We start from the raw sequence: 23,538 nt of genomic DNA, 5'->3' as shown, positions 1-23,538 counted from the left end.
GCGAGGGGAGGGCCGAGCCGGGGCGGGCATTGTCTGGGGCGGGACGAGGCGCCGCCCCTTCCAGGCTAGGCGAGGACGGAGCGGAGCGCAGAGAAGAGGGGTGGTTCCTTCGCCTTCGCCTCCGCCGCGTCCCGAGACGGCCTCCCCTAGTGGCTGCAGAGGGCGGGCGGGCGAGCCCAGGAGCCCAGGAAAACTGCAGCTGGTGCTGCTGCCGCCGCTCGGATTGCTTTCTCCACCCCTGGGTGGCAGGGCACCCATCCTGGAATGAGGCACCTGCAAGGATGCGCGGACGGAAGCGGCGTGGGAAAGTCGCCCGGGAGCACCCGCTTGGCATGCAGAAATGCGATCCCGGCGCAGGGAGGGCGAGACCGTGTCCTGGAGTTCCGCCGTCGCTCCGTGGGTTCTTCCTTGCGGACTAGGAATCTCCCCTGCGGGAGGAGGGAAAGCGAGCTACTTTCGCTTTCCGCGCGTGCCCCTGCTTCCAGCATGCACGTGAGAAGGGGCCAGAAGCGAGCCCTGCAATCTCCAGCCTGGGTCTTGCTGCTGTTTGGGTTCCTCGCCTCGTCGCCCTGCAGAGCCAGCCCAGGTATGTGAACTTCCTTTTTTAAATGGAATTTGGGAGATAGTTGCCTGGAAATAAGGAGTGCTTGGCATAGTATGCAAGCCTTGAAGTAGTGTTTCTGTGCTGTCACCTGTGGATTAAACCGAAACAAATGTGCATTGCACTCGTTAATTCTATTTGTGGAATGCTCTACCCAGAGAAGCTCCAAGCGAAAACTTCCCTCTTCGACTTTTTATGTGCGTTTGTAGGAGGTTTAGGTTATTGTTTTGTTTTGTTCTTGCTTCTGTTCAGTGCCAGATTTATTTATAAGCTAAACAAGCTGTAGCTTAGGGCCCAACTCTCTTGGGGCCCCCAAAAAAAATTAAAGAAAAAAAACCTGGATGTACATTTCCAAAATATAAGATAAAAACAAATGAAATGAAACCTACATGCAGCAACAGTGCTTTGTGTTGTGTGGGCTCCTAGGATGTAAGTAATGGGCCCCGCCTGCTAGCCTGCTCCCTAAAATATCACTGGTTTGCCCATTTCTATATACAGTGGTACCTTGGGTTACATACGCTTCAGGTTACATACGCTTCAGGTTACACACTCCGCTAACCCAGAAATAGTGCTTCAGGTTAAGAACAAAACAAATTAAGTACTTAACCCGATGTACCACTGTATAGGGAGCCAACATTCTGCATGGGCTGGTTGCATGGCAAAGGACAGCTGGACACATAAAGGGCACCATTACCTTCAATAGCTTAGGGCCTCATCAAACCTAAATCTGGCCCTGCTTCTGTTGTGTATTTTGTGATTTCATCTTGTGTTTCCACGTTGCCCTGAGATCTGTGGGTGAAGGGTGGTATACAAACTTGAGAAATAATAAAATAAGAAATAATTGGCTTGCTAATGCCAGGATGCCAAGGTAAAATAAAATCCGGTTTGTGAATTACAGTTGTGAAAGTGCTGAATTATCACTGTCTGTACTTGCCAGCATTTCATTCACCTCACTTTTTGATTTGGGAGCAGTGCTTGCTCCTTGGAGCTGTTTAGTTTGGAAGGAGGTTTAGGGGGTCTTGATGTTTGCCTTCTTTGGAGATTCACAAGTGGACTCTAGTGAAGGCAAAAAGAGACTCCGGATGCAGATTCTCAAAATGAGTAGGGCTGTCTTTCCAGTAGGGCCACCTTCTGTGGCAGATACTGGGGTGGCAGCAGTGGCAGACCCACAGCTGGCCGAGGCTGGTTCATTCGGGCAAATGGAGCAATGCCCCCGCCAACCTCAGCCAGCCAGTCAGCCACCCCCTGCCTGCCTCTGGCCTGGGGGTCAGCAGGGCTGTCTTTGGCAGATGCGGCGCCAGGGTGCAAATATCCGCCCAGCGTCCCCAAATTACCGCAGATAGCGTTGGGGTGGCCGTAGCTGTGCACTGCCAGCCATCTGGGGGGGGGGGCGCAACTCTCCCCCATGCCGCTGTGGGAGAGCGATCCCTGCAGAGGCTTGGGAGGAAAGCTGCGCGCCTGCCACCCATATACAGTGGTACCTCAGGTTACAGACACTTCAGGTTACAGACTCTGCTAACACAGAAATAGTACCTCAGGTTAAGAACTTTCCTTCAGAATGAGAACAGAAATCGCATGGCGGCAGCAGCGGGAGGCCCCATTAGCTAAAGTGGTGCTTCAGGTTAAGAACAGTTTCAGGTTAAGAACGGACCTCCGGAACGAATTCAGTTCTTAACCCGTGGTACCACTGTAGTTGGCGGGGCGCAGCTGGCAGGCGTGCGGGGAAAGGGGAGGCCACCAGTAAAGCCGTGCAGCTCCCCCACTCGCTGGGGCGCCCCTGAGAGGCCAGCGCCCTGGGGAAAGACAGCTCTGGGGGTCAGCTTCCTCTTCTGTAGCCACAATGTTGCCTTCATGGGACTGGAAGGAGGATGTGGGGAAAACTGAAACTAGTTGGTTTTGCTTGTCATTGGATTTTCTCCAAACCAGAGGAACAGGAAATCCTTTCAGGGTCCTTGGCTTTTTGATCTAATCTAAATGTTAGTTCATGAAATTTGGGGAAAATAAAAATATATATTAAGCCCCCCCCCCCAAGTCCCAAAGTAGAGTTGGAAGGGACCCCTAGGGTCATCTAGTCCGACCCCCTGCAATGCAGGAATCTCAGCTGAAGCATCCATGACAGACGGCCACCCAACCTCTACTTAAAGACCTTCAAAGAAGGGAGAGTCCCGAACCTCCTGAGGGAAGACCGTTCCACTGTCAAACTGGTCTTACTGTCAGAACGTTCTTTCTGATGTTTAGTCGGAATCTCCTTCCTTGTAACTTGAAGCCATTGGTTCGAGTCCTACCCTCCAGAGCATGGGTGGCTTTTCATGTGTGGTCTCTGGCTTCGAGAAAGCATCGTGCAAAGGAGACTTATCTAGAATGCGGAGCGCGATGTTGAGTAGAGATGTGGGGAAGGGGGGAGAGAACCTGGGGAAATTGAAGTGATGGTGACGCAATTTACCTAAATAAATAAAATATGGGTCTTTGTCAGAACATAAGAAGGACCCTGCGGGATCAGACCAATGGCCCGTCTTATCCAGCATCCTGTTCTTCTCACAGTGGCCAGCTGGATGCCTGGGGAAACCTGCAAGTGGGACCGGAGCACAGGTTCAAATCCCCACGACAGGGTGAGCTCTGGTTGCTCGGTCCCTGCTCCTGCCAACCTAGCAGTTTGAAAGCACGCCAGTGCAAGTAGATAAATGGGTACCACTCCAGCAGGAAGGTAAATGGCATTTCCATGCGCTCTGGCTTCCATCACGGTGTCCCAATGCGCCAGAAGCGGTTTAGTCCTGCTGGCCACATGACCCGGAAAGCTGTCTGTGGACAAATGCCGGCTCCCTTGGCCTGAAAGCGAGATGAGCGCCGCAACCCCAGAGTCGCCTTTGACTGGACTTAACCGTCCATGGGTCCTTGACCTTTACCTACCCTCCAAGAATTTGCTCATCTAAGTTGACGACCATCGCTGCTCCCTGTGGGAACAAGTTCCGCGTCTTCATTATGTGGTGCGTGAAGTATTTTTTTAAATCGGTGCTGAATCTTCCAGTACAGTGGTACCTCGGGTTAAGTACTTAATTCGTTCCGGAGGTCCGTACTTAACCTGAAACTGTTCTTAACCTGAAGCACCACTTTAGCTAATGGTGCCTCCTGCTGCAGCCACGCCATTTCTGTTCTCATCCTGAAGCAAAGTTCTTAACCAGAGGTACTATTTCTGGGTTAGCAGAATCTGTAACCTGAAGCGTATGTAACCCGAGGTACCACTGTATTCGGCTTTGCTGGGTGTCCACAAGCTGCAGTGTTATGAAAAAGGGATAATGTTCCCCCCCCCATCCCCTTTTTTCCAAGCTTATCAACTTTTATCAGGTCACATCTTAGTCACCTTTTCTCTAAACATAAAAAAGTTCCAAAGGCTGCAGCCTATCCTCACAGGGCTAATGGTTCTTCACCTTGATCCATTTTGGTTGCCCGTTTCTGAACCTTTCCCCCCTCTATAATACCCTTTTTGAGGTGAGCTGACCAGAATTGTATTCTGTATTCCTAAATATGGCCACAACATAAGATTTCTGTAATGGCTTTAGGATATTGGCAGTTTTCTTTTCAATTCCTTTCTTCATGACCCCTAGCATGGAATTTACCTTTTTTACAGGCACAGCAACATCTCCATCAAGATGAACTGAAAGTCTTATTCCTGTTCATTTCCTGGCTGTTCAGACCCCATGAGCATATATGTAAAGTTACGTATTTTCGCTCTGACATACCTCACTTTTAACACTTGTTTACAACGAATGGCATTTGCTGGTTTCCCACCCATTCACTCAGGAGGAAAGAGCCTTTTGGAGTTCTTCAGAATTTCTTTTTGTTATAACAACCCTGAACAAGTTAGTACAGTGGTACCTCGGGTTAAGAACTTAATTTGTTCTGGAGGTCCGTTCTTAACCTGAAACTGTTCTTAACCTGAAGCACCACTTTTAGCTAATGGGGCCTCCCGCTGCTGTCACGTGATTTCTGTTCTCATCCTGAAGCAAAGTTCTTAACCTGAGGTACTATTTCTGGGTTAGCGGAGTCTGCAACCTGAAGCATCTGTAACCTGAGGTACCACTGTATTATAAACCACAAACTTTGTGCCACAAGGAAATGATTATAGTCTTTTTAAGGTTCCACAATACTTTCAGTCTTTTGAAAAGCAGCATTCTCAATGCATGGGTCGAGTTGACAACTTTTAAAGCGTATTCTGCACCTGCCTATCTAAACAGTTTCATGTGGTTAGCAGGTGCTAAACGTTTTGCTCTGTGCCAGGGAGATATTTCACTTGGTGACATCTGTAGAGAATAGATATTTTGGCATCACAGACCACTGTTCAATGGAAAGGAATGGGCTGGTCTCTCTGTCAACTCAGCAAAGGGAGACAAGATGAGCACTATTATTCCATCTTCAGAGGGGTTATAGGAGGGGTTCCATCTCAGCTCCCGCACTTCTGCAAGTTGCACTAAAACGAAACCGTTACTGTGGTTAATGTGGCAGTAAATGGTGGCTGGTACCAAAAACAGGTGTTCACACGGTTTGCAGATAAACAAGGTCTAAATAAACTTCACGCAGCACATCTCTTTAACGCACGGATGCAAGAATTTTAAACTGTATCAAAATGCAGTCTCTAGCTGATAGCCAATGTGAAATAATAACCTATCACCTGTTTGCTAATAGCCTGGAATTTCCCCCCTCCAAACTTGTAGAAGCGTTGTTTAGAGTATAGAATGTTGACTATTGTTTTGTTCATTTCTAGGGAGTCTAGTTCTCTCCTTTTTTAGTTCTATAAGTTTAAGGAGTTTTTTAGATCCTGTTTGTTTGTAGCGTGATGAGAGGGCCGTGATGTCTTGTTCCGTTTTGCTAACTTTTGAGGTTTGTTTTTTAAGAGATTTTTTCTCTTTTATGCAAGCTCCTTTAGTGACCACTTTCATTGCATCCCATAGGAGGGGAGTTGTTATATTGTCTACATTGTTTTCTTTGAAGTAGTTTTGGAGAGTTTTTGTGAGACTCTCTCTAATTTGTTTATTTGTGGTTAGGATGGGACTGAAGGAGCATGATGGGGTGGTTTGCGTTCCCTCTCCTATTTTAAGGGTAACTTCTACTGGGGCGTGATCTGTGATTTTAATGCTACCATATTTTTCACTCTATAGGACGCACCCGGCCATAGGGCGCACCTTGTTTTAGAGGGGGAGCACAAGGGGGGAAAAATCTCCCCCTCTCTGTGCAGCGCCCCTTCAGCGAAGTGGCAGGAGAAACGGAGCCCCTTCCTGAAGGGCCGCTGCGCAGAGAGGGGGAGATTTTTTTTTTCTTGTTCTCCCCCTCTAAAACAAGGTGCATTCTGTGCATTCAAGGTGTGTTCACCCGAAGCCTCCGGAGCGCAGCAGGAGTTCCCGCTGGGCTTCGGGTTCCTTTCGACCTGCTCTTTGGGGCTGGCGGGGGGAAGCGCTGCTTTCCCCCACCGCCAGCCTCAAATACCAGGTTGGGGAGCAGCGCAAAGATTCTCCTGGCTTCAGTGAAAGGAACCTGAAGCCTCCGGAATGCAGCGGGAACTCGTGCTGCGCTCCGAAGGCTTCAGGCAGCTATCCCTGAAGCCTGAAGACCCCTCTCGCTCTCCAGGCTTCAGCGAAAGCAACACGAAGCCTCCGGAGCGCAGAGGGAGCGCTCCCTTTGCACTTTGGAGGCTTCACATTGCTATCGCTGAAGCCAAGGAGCCTGCATTCGCTCCATAGGACACACATGCATTTCCCCTTAATTTTTGGAGGGGAAAAAGTGCGTACTATAGAGCGAAAAATATGGTACCTTTCTTGCTTTTAAAACATTTCCGTGCACACACGCAGTGCATTATCTCATAGGAGCAAATATATTCTTGTCTGTAGCCTTGCAACAAACAAAAGCTGTAATTCTGCATTTACTTGGTGGAACGGAGACGCGGTTGCCTCTGGAAATAGGAAGGGCAGGGAAGGACCTACTGGGCTGTGTGTGTGTGTGTGTGTGTGGCTCTGTATGGCAAAGGGGGCATTGATTTCAGCAAGTTAGACATCCTCAAAGCAGCAGATTTGTCCACAGAATTGTTTTGGGTGGTGATACTGGGCCCCAAGAGTCATTTAGTGCTAGGGGTGCTTCTGTTCAAAATGCTCAGTGAGATCTTGAGAAGAGGAATGAAATCAAGGAAGCTCCCAAAAGAGGAAATGTTCCAAGTCGTGAGTGACACAAACTGGCTGCCTATGTTTTCCAATCATGACAAAGAGGCAAAATTTCTAGGTACCCTAAACAACTGTGCCCTAGAATGGCTGGAAAAGGTGGCGACCCTGGATTTAGTCTTCAGTGGCACCCAGGACCTGGTGCAAGATGTAAGTGTTGTTGAGCCAGTTGGGAAGTTACGGTAGCGTTATTAAATTAAATATACATGTCAGTGGCCGATTGCCAAGAACGCAGTCACATTTGATTTAAAAACAGGAAACGTCGCCAAAATGATGTGGTTGCATTTCAGCTTCTTTATTACCAGTCAGGAAGGCTAAATCACTCTCAAATGCTTGGGTATTTTTTGTTCTTGTTTTTAAACCCAATATTAGAAGCTGGGGAGCCACCAAATTCTAATTGTATTACAATAAAAGAAGCAATAAAAGACAGTTTAAAAACGATACGGAGATTTTATGTGGACATGCATTGGACCACCTGGACGAAGCTCATGGATCACTGTTGGTCTGTGGACCACAGTATGGGAACCCCTGCTCTAGATATTAGGCAATTTCCAATGTTAGTCATATTCAGAATAGAGCCATTGCTTTAAGTCAGTTGGTTTCAGTGTGTCTTCTTGGAATAAGATTAAAATTGGTGTCACCCGAAGGTGTTGACAAATGGTTGCAGTCCAGTGTTTGCTGTGTTGGGGCCTTTTCATATCTGATATTTGCTGGGGATTTCAGCTAGAAAATACAGTTGCAGCACCGGTCTGTCTAGCATGAAATATAGGAATACAGGCGCAGAGCAGGCAAGCAAAGCACTGTTTTGGTGCTCCTGTGCTTGTAATTTAAAGCTTCCTGTTTTCAGGTCCTGTACCGCTTGCTGTTGTTAGTAGCTGGTGTTGTTATTATTATTATTGTTTAAGTTTATACTCGATGCTTCAAAGGAGCTCAGGGTGGCAAACACCAAGCAATAAAATAATAAAACATCTTTTTAAAAATTCCCATGTAGATGCAGACTGGGCAAGATCTCTACATAAAAGGCTTGATGGAAGAGGAAGGTCTTCCTTAAGCTCCAAAAAGACAGCAGAAGTGATGTTTGTTTAGTGATGCTAAACTGCCTCAGCCCAGAATACCTGAAGGAGCGTCTCCACCCCCATCATTCAGCCCAGACCCTGAGGTCCTGCTCCGAGGGCCTTCTGGAGGTTCCCTCATTGCAAAAAGAGAGAGTGGCTGGGGAAACCTAGCCAGATGGATGGGGTATTAATAATAACATCATCATCATCATTATTATGCTTGTCTTTAATGGGGAATTTCAATCCAAATTCATTCTTTCATGGGGTGGGGGAGGCTATGCAGGCTTTCCTCTCATCCCCCCCCTTTTCAATAACAAAATAATGCTATTTTGCTATTAAATGAAAATGAAAAAATAATGCAAGGCAATCGTTAATCAAAGTTCTGCCTTCTTGGGAACAGAAGCTACCATTGGAGCCATTAGAGAAAGCTATTCAGTGGGATAACCATGAGGGCTATTCATTAATCCCTTAACAATGAACCACCAGGAGAAATAAAATAGGCAGAACCTGCAAACAGGAAGCTTTTAATTAACAGTTCACAGGAAGGTTGACGGATAAGGTTTATTTATGAGCCATGGCTATGGAAGATAGACTTGCCTTCTTGTGATTATACGTAAGAAAGAAATGGTGACAGCCGGTGGGAGGCTTTTTAGGGTTGCAAACAGCAGTGTGGTTTGGCCGAGCTGTGGAGCAACTTTATCAACACAAGAGTGGCTGTGGCTGATTTGGTGGGAGGTGTGTGTGTAGAGCAGGCCAGTGGCTGTGTGGACACATTGGGAGGAGTGCAGTATTTGCATCTACCCCTCCTCACCCTTGCCACCCACCTGCCCTGCCCAGATTAGCTGCAGAGACACAGATGTTGGAGGGATAGCTCTGTCCCACCTGCTGTGTCTGGCGGGGGGGGTGCTTTCCTGGTCATTCTCCTAAGTGGGAACCCCCCGGGCTGTCTTGAGAGCCAGTGTGGTGTAGTGGTTAAGAGCGGTAGTCTCGTAATCTGGGGAACCGGGTTCGCGTCTCCGCTCCTCCACATGCAGCTGCTGGGTGACCTTGGGCTAGTCACACTTCTTTGAGATCTCTCAGCCCCACTCACCTCACAGAGTGTTTGTTGTGGGGGAGGAAGGGAAAGGAGATTGTTAGCCGCTTTGAGACTCCTTTGGATAGTGATAAAGCCGGATATCAAATCCAAACTCTCTCTCTTTTCCCCTGATGCGATCACCAGCCGAAATTCTCTCCTCAACTATTAACATTAAAGGCAGAGGAGCCCTGCCGCTCCGGAGCAATTGGCCACCTGATTTCTTTCTTGTACGTCAAGCTGCTGTGAAGGGTGCAGGAGTGGGACATAGATGTTTCCTCTTGCCTATTATTCATAGAATCAGAAGAGTTGGAAGGGACCCTGACCATCATCTAGTCCAGGGGTCTGCAATGCAGCTGTCCCATACGGGGATCGAACCCACGGCCTTGGTGTCATCAGCACCATGCTCTAACCAACTGAGCCACCCAGCCTTTATTTATCTACTCTTCCCCCACCAGCCTCCCTTCCTCTCCCGGAAACACCCCATGCCCTCTGCCTGCTTCAGACGGTGGTGTTCCACAATGCCAGTGACACTGACATCGAGGGCACTACTTTTCTGGGAGACGTGGCGGTAGTTACGTTGGATACCAACACCTGGAAGTTCAAGTTCCTCCAGCCTTGGGGCAGAAGCGGCCTCACGCCTCAAGAGTGGGACGGCCTGCTGAAGATTATCAAAGGCTACTTCCTAGGCTTCGTACAAACCATCAACAAAATGGTCGTGTTTCTCAAAGGCAGCTGTAAGTATCGCCACTGGTTCTGTTCTTCTAGGAGTGATGCGTCTCCTTGGTGGAGAGATAATCTAAATCAGGGATAGGCAACCTAAGGCCCAGAGGCCGGATGCGGCCCAATAGCCTTCTCAATCCGGCCCGCGGATGGTCCGGGGATCAGTGTGTTTTTACATGAGTAGAATGTGTATTTTTATTTAAAATGCATCTCTGGGTTATTTGTGGGGCATAGGAATTCGTTCATTATTTTTTTTAAAATATAATCCGGCCCACCACATGGTCTGAGGGACAGTGGACCGGCCCCCTGCTGAAAAAGTTTGCTGACCCCTGATCTAAATGTCCCTCTACTGGGCTGTGTGTGACAGGAGATTCCTCTGTTATCTGATTTCCCCCCAGACCCATATTCTCAGGTTTGGTCCTGCTCCCTGTGTGTATAGAGCTGCATTGTGGGTATTTCTAGGTCAGGGACTGGGCTGAGGAGGAATGGTGGAGACCGCCTCCCCAGCCTGACCCTTCCAGAGAAGAAGAAGGCAGTTCAGAATTACAACAGGGGTTTGAGGGAGATCACAACTCAGAGGCAGATGAGGGGAAAAGTGGAAAATAATGGGAGAGGAGGAAGAGGAAGAAGCGCCAGGGGGAGACAGCTGACGGACACAGTCTCTTTAGAAAGCATTCCAGACCTTCCCTCTCCCAGAACCTGGCGAACCTTGAAAGTAGGAGAGCGAAGAGCTCAAAGGCAAAGGGCACTTCTCAGCACCTGTAGCGATGACTCACTCGGGACAACGCCATTGCCCCAAGAGGCTGCATTCCCAAGCCTCTCTCTGTGAATATTGAATAAAAAGCAGCTGGTAAGGCCTTTTCCTGTCTTATCCGTTCCTGGCTGCCATGGGGGTTGGTTGCTCTGCCGTCAGACAGTGTATCATGGGCTCCTGGTCTGTTGCAGGCTTTGGAACACGGTGCCCTGAAGGCGCTTTGGACTACAATTCCCATCAGCCTCAGGGAACACAGATTTGTTGTTGTTTTTTTTAACCCATCTAAGTTGGTGGTCATCACTCCATTTTTTTGGGAGCCAACTCCATAATTTAATAATGCACTATGTGGAATTCATGGGAATTGAGGGGGTAGAGAGGGTGACCCCAACCCCTGCAAATGTGGGGGTTAAATTCATGGGAGTTGGGAGGGCAGTAACATCGGGAGAGCTGAGAGTTCCCACCACCCCTGCCTTAGAGGCTCCGCCATTTCTGTACATCTTTAGCAGAAGCTCGCACCCGACTTAATATACCCGTCTTTTGGGAGCAGGGAATAATTTGCGGTGGAAAGCCCCCAGATCCTAAGCCGGAAGAGCCTTCTGCTGAATGTAACATATCAGAATCCGCTGCAAAGTTTTGTTCATTTTACAGTGGTACCTCGCAAGACGAATGCCTCGCAAGACAAAAAACCCGCAAGACGAAAGGGTTTTTGGTTTTTTTGAGCTGCTTCGCAAGACGATTTTCCCCATGGGCTTGCTTCGCAAGACGGAAACGTCTTGCAAGTTTGTTTCCTTTTTCTTAACACCGTTAATACAGTTGCGACTTGACTTCGAGGAGCAACTCATAGCACGCGGTGTGGTAGCCTTTTTTGAGGTTTTTGAAGACTTTGGTGATTTTTGAAGCTTTTCCAAAACTTTTCCGAAACCGTGCTTCGCAAGACGGAAAAATCGCAAGACGAAAAAACTCGCGGAACGAATTAATTTCATCTTGCGAGGCACTTCAAAATATTTATATACCACTGGGTTGGGGGCGGTACCCTCAAACAATAAAATAACATAAAAAATAAAAGCTGCAGAGAAAGGTCCTGTATCTTTACCTTCTAAGGACTCCCCTTCCATTTCTTTTATACCCCCAATAACTCATTTCAACACCCAGATCCTTTTGTGGTGCAGTCCTTGATCTTTTGTGAGTCCACGTCCAACGGGACGACGAGGGGCTTCTACGACGCTGCCTTAGAAGGGGAATCCATTGTCACCTTCAGTGCAGATAACGGCAGCTGGGTTGCTCTGCAGGACAATGCGATGGCTGCCTATGTTCAACAGATCCTGAATGGTGACAAGGGCACAGCTGGAACTCTACAGAAACTTCTGCTGGGCCAGTGCATCGGAGCTCACAACACCTTCCTTGAGACCGGAAAGGAGGCTGTGCAGAGGCAGGGTGAGACTGGAAACTAGCAATTTATTTACTTCCTTTTTCTTTTTGCTCCAAGGAACAAAGGGCAGCACACGTTCTCCCCCCAGAGATAAATGAGGGAAAAACTCACAGGCGCTATGCTTCCCAATTGCACAGACTGGAAGCTTCCCACTCTTGGGCTAATAATCCACTTTCAAGGGGGTCTGTGGTTTTGAGCAAGAACTCCTGCAATCTGCTTCTGCTGCTCACGCATATTTGATCTGAATTACACTTTGGCCCTTAGATCATGTCCAGCAGAAGGATGTGTCAGAAGGATGGGCACACCCCCATTCGGAGACCAGAACACCCCAGAGGTGGGAAGGAATCAACCTTGAGTCTGGTGCCGTAGACCACTCGGCCAACCTGACGGGCAGGGACACGGGTGGCGCTGTGGCCTAAACCCTCTTGGGCTTGCCGATTGGCAGGTCGGCGGTTCGAATCCCCGCAATGGAATGAGCTCCCGTTGCTCTGTCCCAGCTCCTGACAACCTAGCAGTTCAAAAGCACACCAGTGCAAGTAGATAAATAGGTACTGCTCCAGCGGGAAGGTACACAGCGTTTTTGTGTGCTCTGGCTTCCGTCATGGTGTCCCGTTGTGCCAGCAGCAGTTTAGTCCTGCTGGCCACATGACCCGGAAAGCTATCTGTGGACAAACGCCGGAAAGCGAGATGAGCGCCACAACACCACAGTTGCCTTTGACTGGACTTAACCGTCCAGGGGTCCTTTAACTCACCTTTTACCTTTACAGCAGAAGCTAGAGCAGGGTTACTTCAGTTACCTTGATGAGGTCCTAAAACAAGTGTGGGGAAATCTGTGACGCTCCTGACGTTCCTGAACTACATCTCCCACCGCCACTTGCCATTGTTATGCTGGCTGGGGCTGATGGGAATTGTAGTCCAGCAAAACAGGCCCCAAGGTTCCCCACTCCTCTTCTGAAGCCTCTAAGCTAATAGTCGGAACTAGTTCTGTGAAAGAACAATCCCTGCACCATTTGCTATGCTCTGCCTCTAAAGTCCGAGGCAGTAATGCTGTGACTTTGAATCCCAGTTGCTGGAAGCCACAGGCCAGGCAGGTGGAAAGCACTATTGTGCTCAAATCCTGCTTTCGGGTTGCCCCACAGGCATCTGTTGGCCACTGTGAGAACAGGATACAGGGCTAATCCAGCAGGCTGTTCCTGTTTGGAGAAACAGGAAGAGAGACTGCCACCTTCCCTGTTCTTGACCACACACCCCAGTTTGGTTTAATAGGTATTAAATGTGTTGCACATCCCACCTCAAATGACCCCAAATGTAATGACACATAAAAAGCATAACCTCCTACACAGCTGAGTCTCCTTGCGACTCTTCTGTACACAAGAAGACAGGGAGCTGACTGCATGCAGCAGTCTCAAACGGGTGCCACATATTGGAGATTCATTCCCCGTGTCTGCAGTCATGGGATTGTTGTCTTTCCCATGACGGTGTATGTTTTCATTCTGCAGAGTGGGAAGTGACAGAGACAGGATGTTTGTGTTACTGTGTTCCGTGAAGTGGGACTATTGTCCTTTGTTCTCTCTCTTTGCTATCTGATGCTAGAGAGAGAGGGAGCCATGTTGCAGTGCTCCGTGTGTGTTTATATGTAAGTAAAGTAGATTAGCCAAAATGCTGAGTTGCTGAGGTCTCTTACACAAGCTGTGAAGTTTCTGCGGTGTGCCGATGTCTCCAAGGCATCAGTCACTTTGATGTTTGGGCAGAAGAAAGCTTTTGAAGCTCCCAAATGATCGACCAGGAGGGAGAGAACATGCCAGTCTGGCATGTGTCTCTGCCATGGTCTTACTTGAGAGTACGACGGCTCCTGACACTGCACACCCAGTGCTTGTGCAAATCATCTCAGATGCTGGGAGGCTCGGGGGAGAGCGTGGCGTGGCGTGGCTTTGTAAGCATATGTAACTTGCGTTCTGAACTGTTCTGCTCTCTCAGTGTCGCCAGACTATCAGGTCTTCACCCACAAGACCCCGCCAGCCCCCGACTCTTTGCTGCTGGTTTGCCGAGTCACCGGATTCTACCCACGACCCATCAACGTCTCCTGGCTGCAGGATGACAAAGAGCTGCCCAGCTCAGACTTCAACTCCACCGAGATACTGCCTAACCACGACCTGACTTACCAGATCAGGAGTACTCTGGTTATTAAGTCAGCAGATGAGCACAGTTACGTTTGCAGGGTGCAGCACATCAGCCTGGGGGTGAAAATCATCCCTTGGGGTAGGTACTTTGGGTACAGAAAAATATTGCACGTCTCTGTTAGGAAGAGGGTGGCACGCATTAGCTACTGCTTTATTTTTGAATGCCAAGGGATGGCAGCGATAATTCCCACACCACATTGTTGTAAACAAAATTTGCCCTTTTGCCTTATGGGGTATCCAAGAGCCCATATAGTGTCCTTACATAGGTTCCCTATTGGTAGGAGAAAATAACAGAGGCCAACCAGAGAATATTGAGAAGCAAAGCAGCTAGTAAGCTTGATCTTTATTGATCTGTTGCAACAGGGTTCTCCCCTCACCCGCAGGAGAGAGGAGGAACCCAGAACAATGGCGTGCAAGGCCTTATAAAGACTTTTGAAATTGCCACCCTGTAGATCAAGACCACCCCCAGAAACATCATACATACATCACAGAAGGGGTGTAACCTAAGACCAGCCCTCAGATGCATCATACCTACATCACAGAAAAGGCGGTCTAAAACAGAAATTTTGAATGTTGTTTTTCTCCTGTCGTTTATCTCCTGTCTGGCAGGTTACTTGATTGGATTGCCTGGAGAGCCTGGCTAGTCTTTTGTAATGATAAATACTTAGTTCCTGGGCCAGGTCACAGGCTCACACCCTATTCATATCTTAAATGTGCCCTTAAGACAGGATTTGCGAGGAAAGAGACAATGGGGAGGTTTCCCACTTTGATCTTGCAGAGAAAACATTTACTCAGTTTGGGAATCAAAATGGTTCCAGGTTGGTCTTCCTGTGCTGATCTATGTATGTACGTGCTTGGTTGGTACACTTATGAACATTACCATATATCTAAGACCATAAAATTCCTATCACAATATCCCCTTGCTAGTCTTTATTCTGTTAAAATTGTTTCTGGGGTTAGCTGAAACTTCACCAAAATGAGAAGTTATTTTGAAAGAAAAAGAAAATTCCTATCTTGCCTACTCAGCCAACTTGTTTACTGAGCCAGCCTGCAAAGATTACAGTATCTCGAGCTTTTCAGTGGGCAGACGGTTGCAGAAACCTCGCCTTTTTTGTTGACTCTTGAACCTCGCCAGGACGATTATGAAATACGAAGCGCTATTTCTGCTGTTTGGTTACATAACATGATTGGTTACTGCGTGCACTTCATAGATATTTTCAGCTCTCCCCAGCAACTACTTTAATCAATCAAAGTGAAGCGTTTCACCACAGTTGGTTGGGATTTGTGGTTGGAGAGAGGATTAGTACATGCATATAATTTATTTACATATTTTAGTTCATGCAATGCATGCACCGCTTGATAACAAACAAACAAAGCCCACCTCTCAAAGTGATTTGCAAAAAACCGAAAACAATTATTACTGTTGTTACTATTATAATTTACTTGCATCTCACCTTTTCCCCAAAACAGGATGTAAGGCAGCTTACACAAATTAAAACAGAACAAATAAAATGCAGAAAGCTAAAAACATAGAAAAGGTCATCATTAAAGGTTAATTAAATTCTAAACTATTTAAAGCAATGTGAAAAACAGATCTATTAAAACACAAACAATAAAAACAGTGCAGCACTATTAAAAGTTCTTTCCTTAAATATCTGTTAAATCCCAAAGGTCTGTTGGAACAGGAAAATCTTTTTCCAAATTATTTTTATTGATTTTCCAAATTATTACAAATCCAACCATATTACTTACATTTAATACAGTTTCTTGAAATCAGGCTTCCCGCTCCAGTTGCAAACATATGTTGATCGTTTTCTCCTATAGCTGCATCATTTATTTAGTGTCCAGTTGTCATATTTCACTCGCAGTTACATCATTACAGCTGAATGCTTTTCCCTCATTACAAACAGTGCCTCTGTTACATCTTATAAGTATAAAATCCATTTCATGTGTGTAGTCCTTCATGTACAATGGTGTTTCAGACCTGGCGGGCTGGTGTGGAGGACTTCCTGATCCTGAATGGGGTAACTGTGCCCCTGAAGGACCAGGTGCACAGCCTGGGAGCCATTTTGGACTCACAGCTGTCCATGGAGGCGCAGGTTAATTCTGTGTCCAGGGCAGCTGTTTACCAGCTCCATCTGGTACGCAGGCTGAGACCCTACCTGCCTGCGGACTGTCTCGCCAGAGTGGTGCATGCTCTAGTTATCTCCCACTTGGACTACCGCAATGCGCTCTACGTGGGGCTACCTTTGAAGGTCACCCGGAAACTGCAATTAATCCAGAATGCGGCAGCTAGACTGGTGACTGGGAGTGCCCGCCGGGACCACATAACACCGGTCTTGAAAGACCTACATTGGCTCCCAGTACGTTTCCGAGCACAGTTCAAAGTGTTGGTGCTGACCTTTAAAGCCCTAAACAGCCTCGGCCCAGTATACCTGAAGGAGCGTCTCCACCCCCATCATCCCGCCTGGACACTGAGGTTTTTAATATTCGGTTGGAAGCTGCCCAGAGTGGCTGGGGAAACCCAGCCAGATGGGCGGGGTATAAATAATAAATAATAAATTATTACTATTATTATAATTCTCTTCCATTGTTCAGTTCATTGCAGTGCTTATCTGGATGGTACAAGGTCCCATTCCATTTCCTTCCCCTGTTCACCAACTAGAGTATGCGCTGCAGCCATAAATAACTCACAGAATACATGTCCAGTCTTCACCATTAAAAGTTCTTCCTCTGCACACAGTTAAAAACAAAATATTTTCTCAAATTGAGCCTCTTGCCAGCTCTATTTGGCAGCCGTTCATTCTTGGGTTTTTTTTTATTCACTTTTCCCAATCAGTACAAACACCAAACTAAAAAGACATGTACACCAAAAAACCATAATAACAACAATAACAACACAAATTGACAATACAAAGTTCAAAAACCGGAACACCTACTTCCGGTTTTGCAGCATTCAGGTTCCAAGTTGTTCGTGAACTAAGCTGTTTGAAAACCAAGGTACCACTGTACCTTCAAAGAACCAAGCCCCGTCCTTTTGGCAGCTGATTGATTGCAGCCCGTTGGCATATGTTGGTTCAGGAGCATCTCTTGACTGACACCAACATTCCAGGTTCCAGCACAGATCATGGCGGAGACAGAGGCTCATCCATGGCAGGGGGACATTCCCAGGTCGCACCCATTCTGCCTTTCAAGTTGGCAGACACAGGCTTGAGCAGCACAGCGGGATGCAGTGAACTCCCCAGACCCCACTGGGGAACATTGCCAGGATGTGCCCTCCAGGTTTCCCCCTGCCTGAACCTCCTCACTGCCCACGGAGGGCAACCGCCATTGACTTGTGACGCAAGCTGGAGACCTGGAACAAGAAAGTCTTCACCTGCTGGTGGAAGGATAGCAAAGAGGCAGTGTTATGTACTGAAGTTCTCACCCTGGGCCAGCAGGGGCTTACTGTAGATAGTTTTCACTCAGGTCCACATATGCATACGCTGCCACAGAGTACCGTATTTTCCGCTCTATAAGACGCACGTTTTCTCCTCCAAAAATTAAGGGGAAATGTGTGTACGTCTTATGGAGCGAATGCAGGCTCCTTGGCTTCAGCAATAGCAACGCGAAGCCTCCGAAGCGCAGTGGGAGCGCTCCCACCGCGCTCCGGAGACTTCGCGTTGCTTTCGCTGAAGCCTGGAGAGCGAGAGGGGTCGGTGCGCACTGACCCCTCTCGCTCTCCAGGCTTCAAAGATAGCCGCCTGAAGCCTCCAAAGCGCAACAGGAGCTCCCGCTGCGCTCCGGAGGCTTCGGGTTCCTTTTGCTGAAGGGTAGGTGCCCCTTCAGCTATGGTGCAGCGCCCCTTCAGCTAAGCGGGAGGAGAAATGGAAGGGTCTCAGTTTCTCCGGCCGCTTCGCTGGAGGGGCGCTGCGCAGAGAGGGAGAGTTTTTTTTTCTTGTTCTCCCCCTTTAAAACAAGGTGCGTCCTATAGAGCGAAAAATACGGTAGGTATTCAACACTAGACTGTGTTCAGCTTGGTTGTAGGGTGGAGACATTGGTTTGACTTGTTGTGGGTCTCCTCTCTCTCTAATCCTGTCGTCTTTTCTTTTCCTGTCTACTGTGTTACCCAGATGGCAGAGGAAACAAGGCTGCGCTAAGTATAGGGATTGTCGTTGCTTTAATAGCTGTAGTCGCAATTGTGGCAGGTGTAGTAATTTGCCGGCAGAGGAGACGTGGGTAAGTTTTCCTCTATCCCCTTTTCAAATGTTTACGAATTACAGCATGGCGAAAAAAATAAGCCACATTTAAGCTGAAGTGTACTACTATTGTGCATGCACAGATAGCAGCTTCGTGAGCAGGCGTCCTGGGAAGGGTGTGTGTGTGTGTGTGTGTGTGTGTGTGTGTGTGTGTGTGTGGTGCTGAAGGGGCAGGGAAACCAAACAGGAAATCTGCATTGGCAGACATCCCTGCCCTCTGGTGGGAACAGGAAATGCAACTTGAAAAGCGGGGGGGGGGACGACGACGACGACGACGGATGAACTGCATTTCAAACGGTGTTCCATGGAATGCTGAAACAATAGTGTCCTATAAGTTCTCACATGCCACTGAGATGCCTGGTGGGTAGCTCAAAAGCAGCTACTGAACCACAGCTAAACCCCTACTACCGATGCCCCGCTCTGCTCCCTCTGCAGTGTGCAACTACAGCGGCACCTTGGTTCTCAAACTTAATCCGTTCCAGAAGTCCGTTGGAAAAACAAAGTGTTCCAAAACCAAGGCGCGCTTTCCCATAGAAAGTAATGCAAAATGGATTAATCTGTTCCAGACTTTTAAAAACAACCCCTAAAACAGCAATTTAATATGAATTTTACTATCTAACGAGATCATTGATCCATAAAATAAAAGCAATAAACTATGTACCGCATTCACACAATCAATCAATCTGTAGCTGAACTGGATTCCACAGTCACAAAAACAAAAAAGCCGCAAAAACAAAAGTGCAAAATAAATAGCAAAAATAGACAGACCTCAGCGTAACACTTAAAACGGAAGTGTGGCACTCAAAATGGAGCACGTTCAGTTTCCAGAAAAAGTTTGCAAACTGGAACACTTACTTCCGGGTTTTGCAGTGTTTGGGTTCCAAGTTGTTTAAGTACCAAGGCATTTGAGAACCAAGGTACCACTGTACAGAAGAGTTTTCTCTTTTGCACTCTCAGTTCACACTCGGCAATAGGCCAGTTTAGGAAACTCCATGAACAGACTTTATGCTGCAGAACGTTTCCCAGAATCCTCTGCAACACGCAATGGTTCTTTGACGGAGCAGTCAATGTAGAAAGTTATCTTACGGCAGAAAAAACTTAACAGCAACAACAGGAGCAGCAGCATCCTTGGCATACAGAGGTCAGCAGAGTGCAAAAGTTGCCTGGCCAGAGAGCGTTTTATCAGATACACGTGGCCAAAATCCTATCCATGTGGATAGGGCCTTCCATAATAATGATAATTTATTATTTATACCCCGCCCATCTGGCTGGGTTTCCCCAGCCACTCTGGGCGGCTTCCAACAAAACACTAAAATAAAATAACCTATTGAACGTTAAAAGCTTCCCTAAACAGGGCTGCCTTCAGATGTCTTCTAAAAGTTTGGTAGTTATTTTTCTCTTTGACATCTGGTGGGAGGGCGGGTGCCACTACTGAGAAGGCCCTCTGCCTGGTTCCCTGTAACTTGGCTTCTTGTAACGAGGGAACCGCCAGAAGGCCCTCGGAGCTGGACCTCAGTGATGTCAGGATAACAGCCTAGTGCTTCTTTCCAGGAAAAAGCCACTTAATTTTCTCTTCTCGTTCCAGGAGTTATGAAGGCATCCGCTCAGTGGAAGGAACATCACCAGTTGGAAGCTGAGGAAAAAAGAAAACCTCGCGGAACAGCACAGATGCTGTCACTATCTCCTTCAGCATAGAAATACTTCAGCTATAGAGGTGGCAAACTCTGGAGAAAGACTGCTTGGAGCCTTGGAGGGATGTTGGCAGTGATTGGACTCAAACTCCCAGCAACTCCAACCAGTACAGAGGGCACCAGGTTGGCAGAGCCTGGCATAAGGCAGCATCGTGTTTCCAGCACAATTAGTCTTGCTGTAACGGTCAAATTATAACTTAAGGTTATGTGATCTTCAGTTGATTGCCTCAAAGCAGTATATAAATGCTTTCAAATAAGTTGATGAATTTGTGCTCAGTGAGAGGTGCCAACGTTTTGGTACAGGGTTGGTTTAAGACTTTTTTCTTCGCCCAGGAATTTGATGGATTTTGAGTCAACCGAGCAGAGGTGGCATATGAGTATTCCTCTGGGTTGCAGAATCCTGCCTCTCGCCCCGTGGTGGAATATAATGTTTTATGTATAAGTTTTTAAAACTTGATTGTGAACCACTTAGACTGCCTTATGTCAAGCAGCTAACAAATTAATTAGTAGTAATACTAATACAGTATTTATTTTCTATGAACTAACTAGTCCATGAGAGCTTATGCTACCATAGATTTTACGGGTAAGAATTTATCTTATGACATTTTGTTGTTTTGCTGTGGCAGATGCACTTCCCAGAGGGTCGTATTGCAATTTTTGCTGTAGCTTATAAGCTTCCGACAAATTTACATTTGACACTGTGAACAATTCAGATGTATTTTTTTAATAATAATTTTTATTACAATTTTTGTTTTACAATTTCAAATAAACATTTTACTATCTTTGAAATATCCAGCGACTTCCCTTTCTTCTCTTTCCATGGTTTGTTTTACATATCACACATCCCTGTGTATATTACTATAACTATTCAAATCAATTTTCCACTTTTACAGCCATCAAAAATTATTTACTCTGTTGAATTTGTCTTAATGCTGCCAGCGTTTTCAGCTGTACACAGTTATTTTCCATATATTCAATAAATGCTTTCCAATCTTCTTTAAACGTATGTTCTTCTTGCTCTCTTATTCCATATGTTAAATCTGTCAACTTAAGTTGCCCTCGCTCACTTTCCATTTTGGGGCTAACAAAACACGGGCCGCAATTGTTGCGTACATGAATAACCTTTCCTGGCACCTGGAAATTTCATTCTGGTTTATCCCCAGTAAAAAGGACTCTGGTGTTTTTTTTTGGGGGGGGGAGTAATTTTGAGAAAATGTAAATAAAATATTTTATTATTATATTTTCATCATTTAAAAAATTCTGTTTGAAGAACTATGGTGTTGGGTGCCCTAAATGTTTCTAGGCAGTTTTAAAAATATTTTTATTTTAAATTGCACTGTTTTAACACCCGATGTTTGCCATGCTGGGATCCTTAAGGAGGAAGGGCAGGGCACAAAATTTAATAAATAAATAAAGCTCATTTTTAAAAAAGGTTTTTTTTAAAAAAGGAGTTGGCATTCTATTCACACCATGCATTTTAAGTACCATGATACCATTTTACACTGTCATGGCTTCCCCCAAAGAATTCTGGGAGCTGTAGTCTGTTGAGGGTTTCCTAGCAACAATGAGCACCCTTATTTCACTCACAGAACTCACAGTGGTTTAATAATCAATTCCTCAATCGGGAGGAAAGGGAAGGTTGTATTTTTAAAAAAAGTAAAAGTGGAAGGATATTTTTAATAGAAAGAAAGAAAGAAAACCTATCCAGGAGTGAAAGTTATCACCTATCACGGCACATTTTCTTATGCCAAGCTATGATAATTACGACTCAATGATTTGCCAGTCAGAGCAATGTGGTCCCATCTTCTACAATTCTCAGAAGGGTTTAACAGTCAATCCCTCTTCCCAGGGAATTATGGGAATTGTAGGTTTATGAGGGGAACGGACACCCCTTAGCAACTCACAGCACCCTTAACAAACTACAGTTTCTCAAGATTCTTTGCGAGAAGCCATGGCTGTCTTCAAAGTGGTATGATACCGCTTTAAACGTACAGTGCAGACTGCCCCTTTTGTCGCAGAGCAGTCGCCTATGGCATTTTCTTACGAACGTGAAGTTTCTGATGAGCGATGAGGGGCGATTTTTGGCTGAAGCTTCTCCCACAGTCGGGACAAACATACGGTTTCTCTCCCGTGTGGGTTCTAATATGCTGCGTAAGAATTGAGCTCACCCTAAAGCTCCGCTCACAGTCGGGACATTTATACGGTTTTTCTCCCGTGTGGATTCTCTGGTGTTTACTAAGGGTGGAAAGGATAGTAAAGCCTTTCCCACAATCGGGGCACTGGAAGGGCCTCTCTCCTGTGTGAATTCTCTGGTGCACGTTGAGATGGGAGCTCCGGTTGAAGCTTTTCCCGCATTCCGCGCACAAAAAGGGCTTCTCGGACGTGTGGACTCTCTGATGTTCAATAAGGCTCGAACTCACAGTGAAACTTTTCCCACAGTCAGGGCATTCGTATGGTTTCTCTCCCGTGTGGCTTCTCTGATGCGTCACAAAGTTTGAGCTCTGACTGAAGCTTTTCCCGCACTCGCCGCAGACGTAAGGTTTCTCCCCGGTGTGAACCCGGTGGTGTTTAATGAGGTCTGCTTTGTAACTGAAACCCTTCTCGCACACGGGGCATTTGTAGGGCTTTTCTTCCATGTGGATTTTTCTGTGTCGGCTCAGAGTGGAGCTGGCACCGTACCTTTTCCCACATTCGGGGCACTTGTACGGCTTTTCTCCGGTGTGGATTCTCTGATGAGTGCTGAGGTTCTTGCTGTGAGTGAAACATTTCCCACACTCCAGGCATCTGTACAGTTCGGCTTGATGTTCAAAAGGATCTGAGCGGCCCAGGAAGCTTTCCCCAAAATTGGGGCATTCAAATAATTTCTCTCCCATGTGATGCTGCAGGCGAGTTTATTCTCCAGTTGTGTCTCCTGAGGCCCAAAAACTGATTAAGAGTCCCTGCTTTGCAGGTTTCTCGACAAGGGGTAAAATTGAAGCTTCAGGCTGAACGATGTATTCAAAGGCAAAATATTTTGAAGCTGACTTTGCTGTATGACGGATGATTAAATTGTGTTCTGACCAGCAATATTCCCTAGTCAGATCTGTCTGTTTACTTAGCTGGAGTTACCCTCATTCAAGCCCTTCACTTTTATTCTTCTGCACAGGAAATGGATGACGTACCAGATGCCAAAAGGAGATAAGTAAGAGGTCCATCACGTTTTCCTCTTCATTCTGCCAAGACACAGAGAGTTCAGTAATAATAATAATAATAATAATAATAATAATAATAATAATAATAATAATTTATTTATACTCTGCCCATCTGGCTGGGTCCCCCCAGCCACTCTGGGCGGCTTCCAACTAAACACTAAAATGCTAACCAGGGATCATGGGAGTTGTAGGCCAAAAACATCTGGAGGGCCGAGGTTGAGGAAGCCTGCAATAAACAAACCATTCCCTGCAAAGATAACAGAGGAAACCCATTTCTCAGTCATTTAGATGGGAGAGGAAATCCCTCTTGTGTGTTACCTCCATTAAGGGAGCACATGAGGTGAAGAGGACGGTGGGCGTTGTGCATTTAGCTCCACCCCCAAAGTCCTGCGGCCCCTCCC

General features: G+C 46.8%; 2 protein-coding genes and 1 non-coding gene across 4 annotated transcripts in view; 1 reads left to right on the top strand and 2 right to left on the bottom strand.

Annotated features, from left to right (window-relative positions):
• Positions 1-84: 84 nt before the first annotated feature.
• LOC114590931 (antigen-presenting glycoprotein CD1d-like) lies at positions 85-20,948 on the top strand. Of its 2 annotated transcripts, XM_077920407.1 has the most exons (6): positions 88-586; positions 9,390-9,668; positions 11,561-11,842; positions 13,815-14,096; positions 18,130-18,235; positions 19,841-20,948. In XM_077920407.1, the coding sequence occupies exons 1-6, from the start codon at positions 265-267 to the stop codon at positions 19,890-19,892; spliced, it is 1,323 nt and encodes a 440-aa protein (XP_077776533.1). In that variant the 5' UTR covers positions 88-264; the 3' UTR covers positions 19,893-20,948. The 2 variants fall into 2 exon arrangements, with proteins under 2 accessions (XP_077776536.1, XP_077776533.1); XM_077920410.1 differs by lacking the exon at positions 18,130-18,235 and having other exon boundaries at positions 85-586.
• TRNAI-GAU (transfer RNA isoleucine (anticodon GAU)) lies at positions 9,289-9,362 on the bottom strand. Its single transcript has one exon. It is a non-coding gene; the product is annotated as a tRNA-Ile (tRNA).
• Positions 20,650-23,538, bottom strand: part of LOC114592128 (uncharacterized) — a 31,153-nt gene continuing 28,264 nt past the window's right edge. Inside the window, exon 8 of the mRNA XM_077920655.1 lies at positions 20,650-22,673. Within this exon, the coding sequence (XP_077776781.1) occupies positions 21,974-22,673 (700 nt within the window). The 3' untranslated portion in view covers positions 20,650-21,973. The remainder of the gene's footprint in view (positions 22,674-23,538) is intronic.

This window comes from Podarcis muralis, chromosome 2 (genome assembly GCF_964188315.1).
Source record: "Podarcis muralis chromosome 2, rPodMur119.hap1.1, whole genome shotgun sequence".
NCBI classification, from domain to species: Eukaryota; Metazoa; Chordata; class Lepidosauria; order Squamata; family Lacertidae; genus Podarcis; species Podarcis muralis.
The sequence above is the reverse complement of the archived record's forward strand: the minus strand, read 5'-3'. Positions and strand labels throughout refer to the sequence as shown.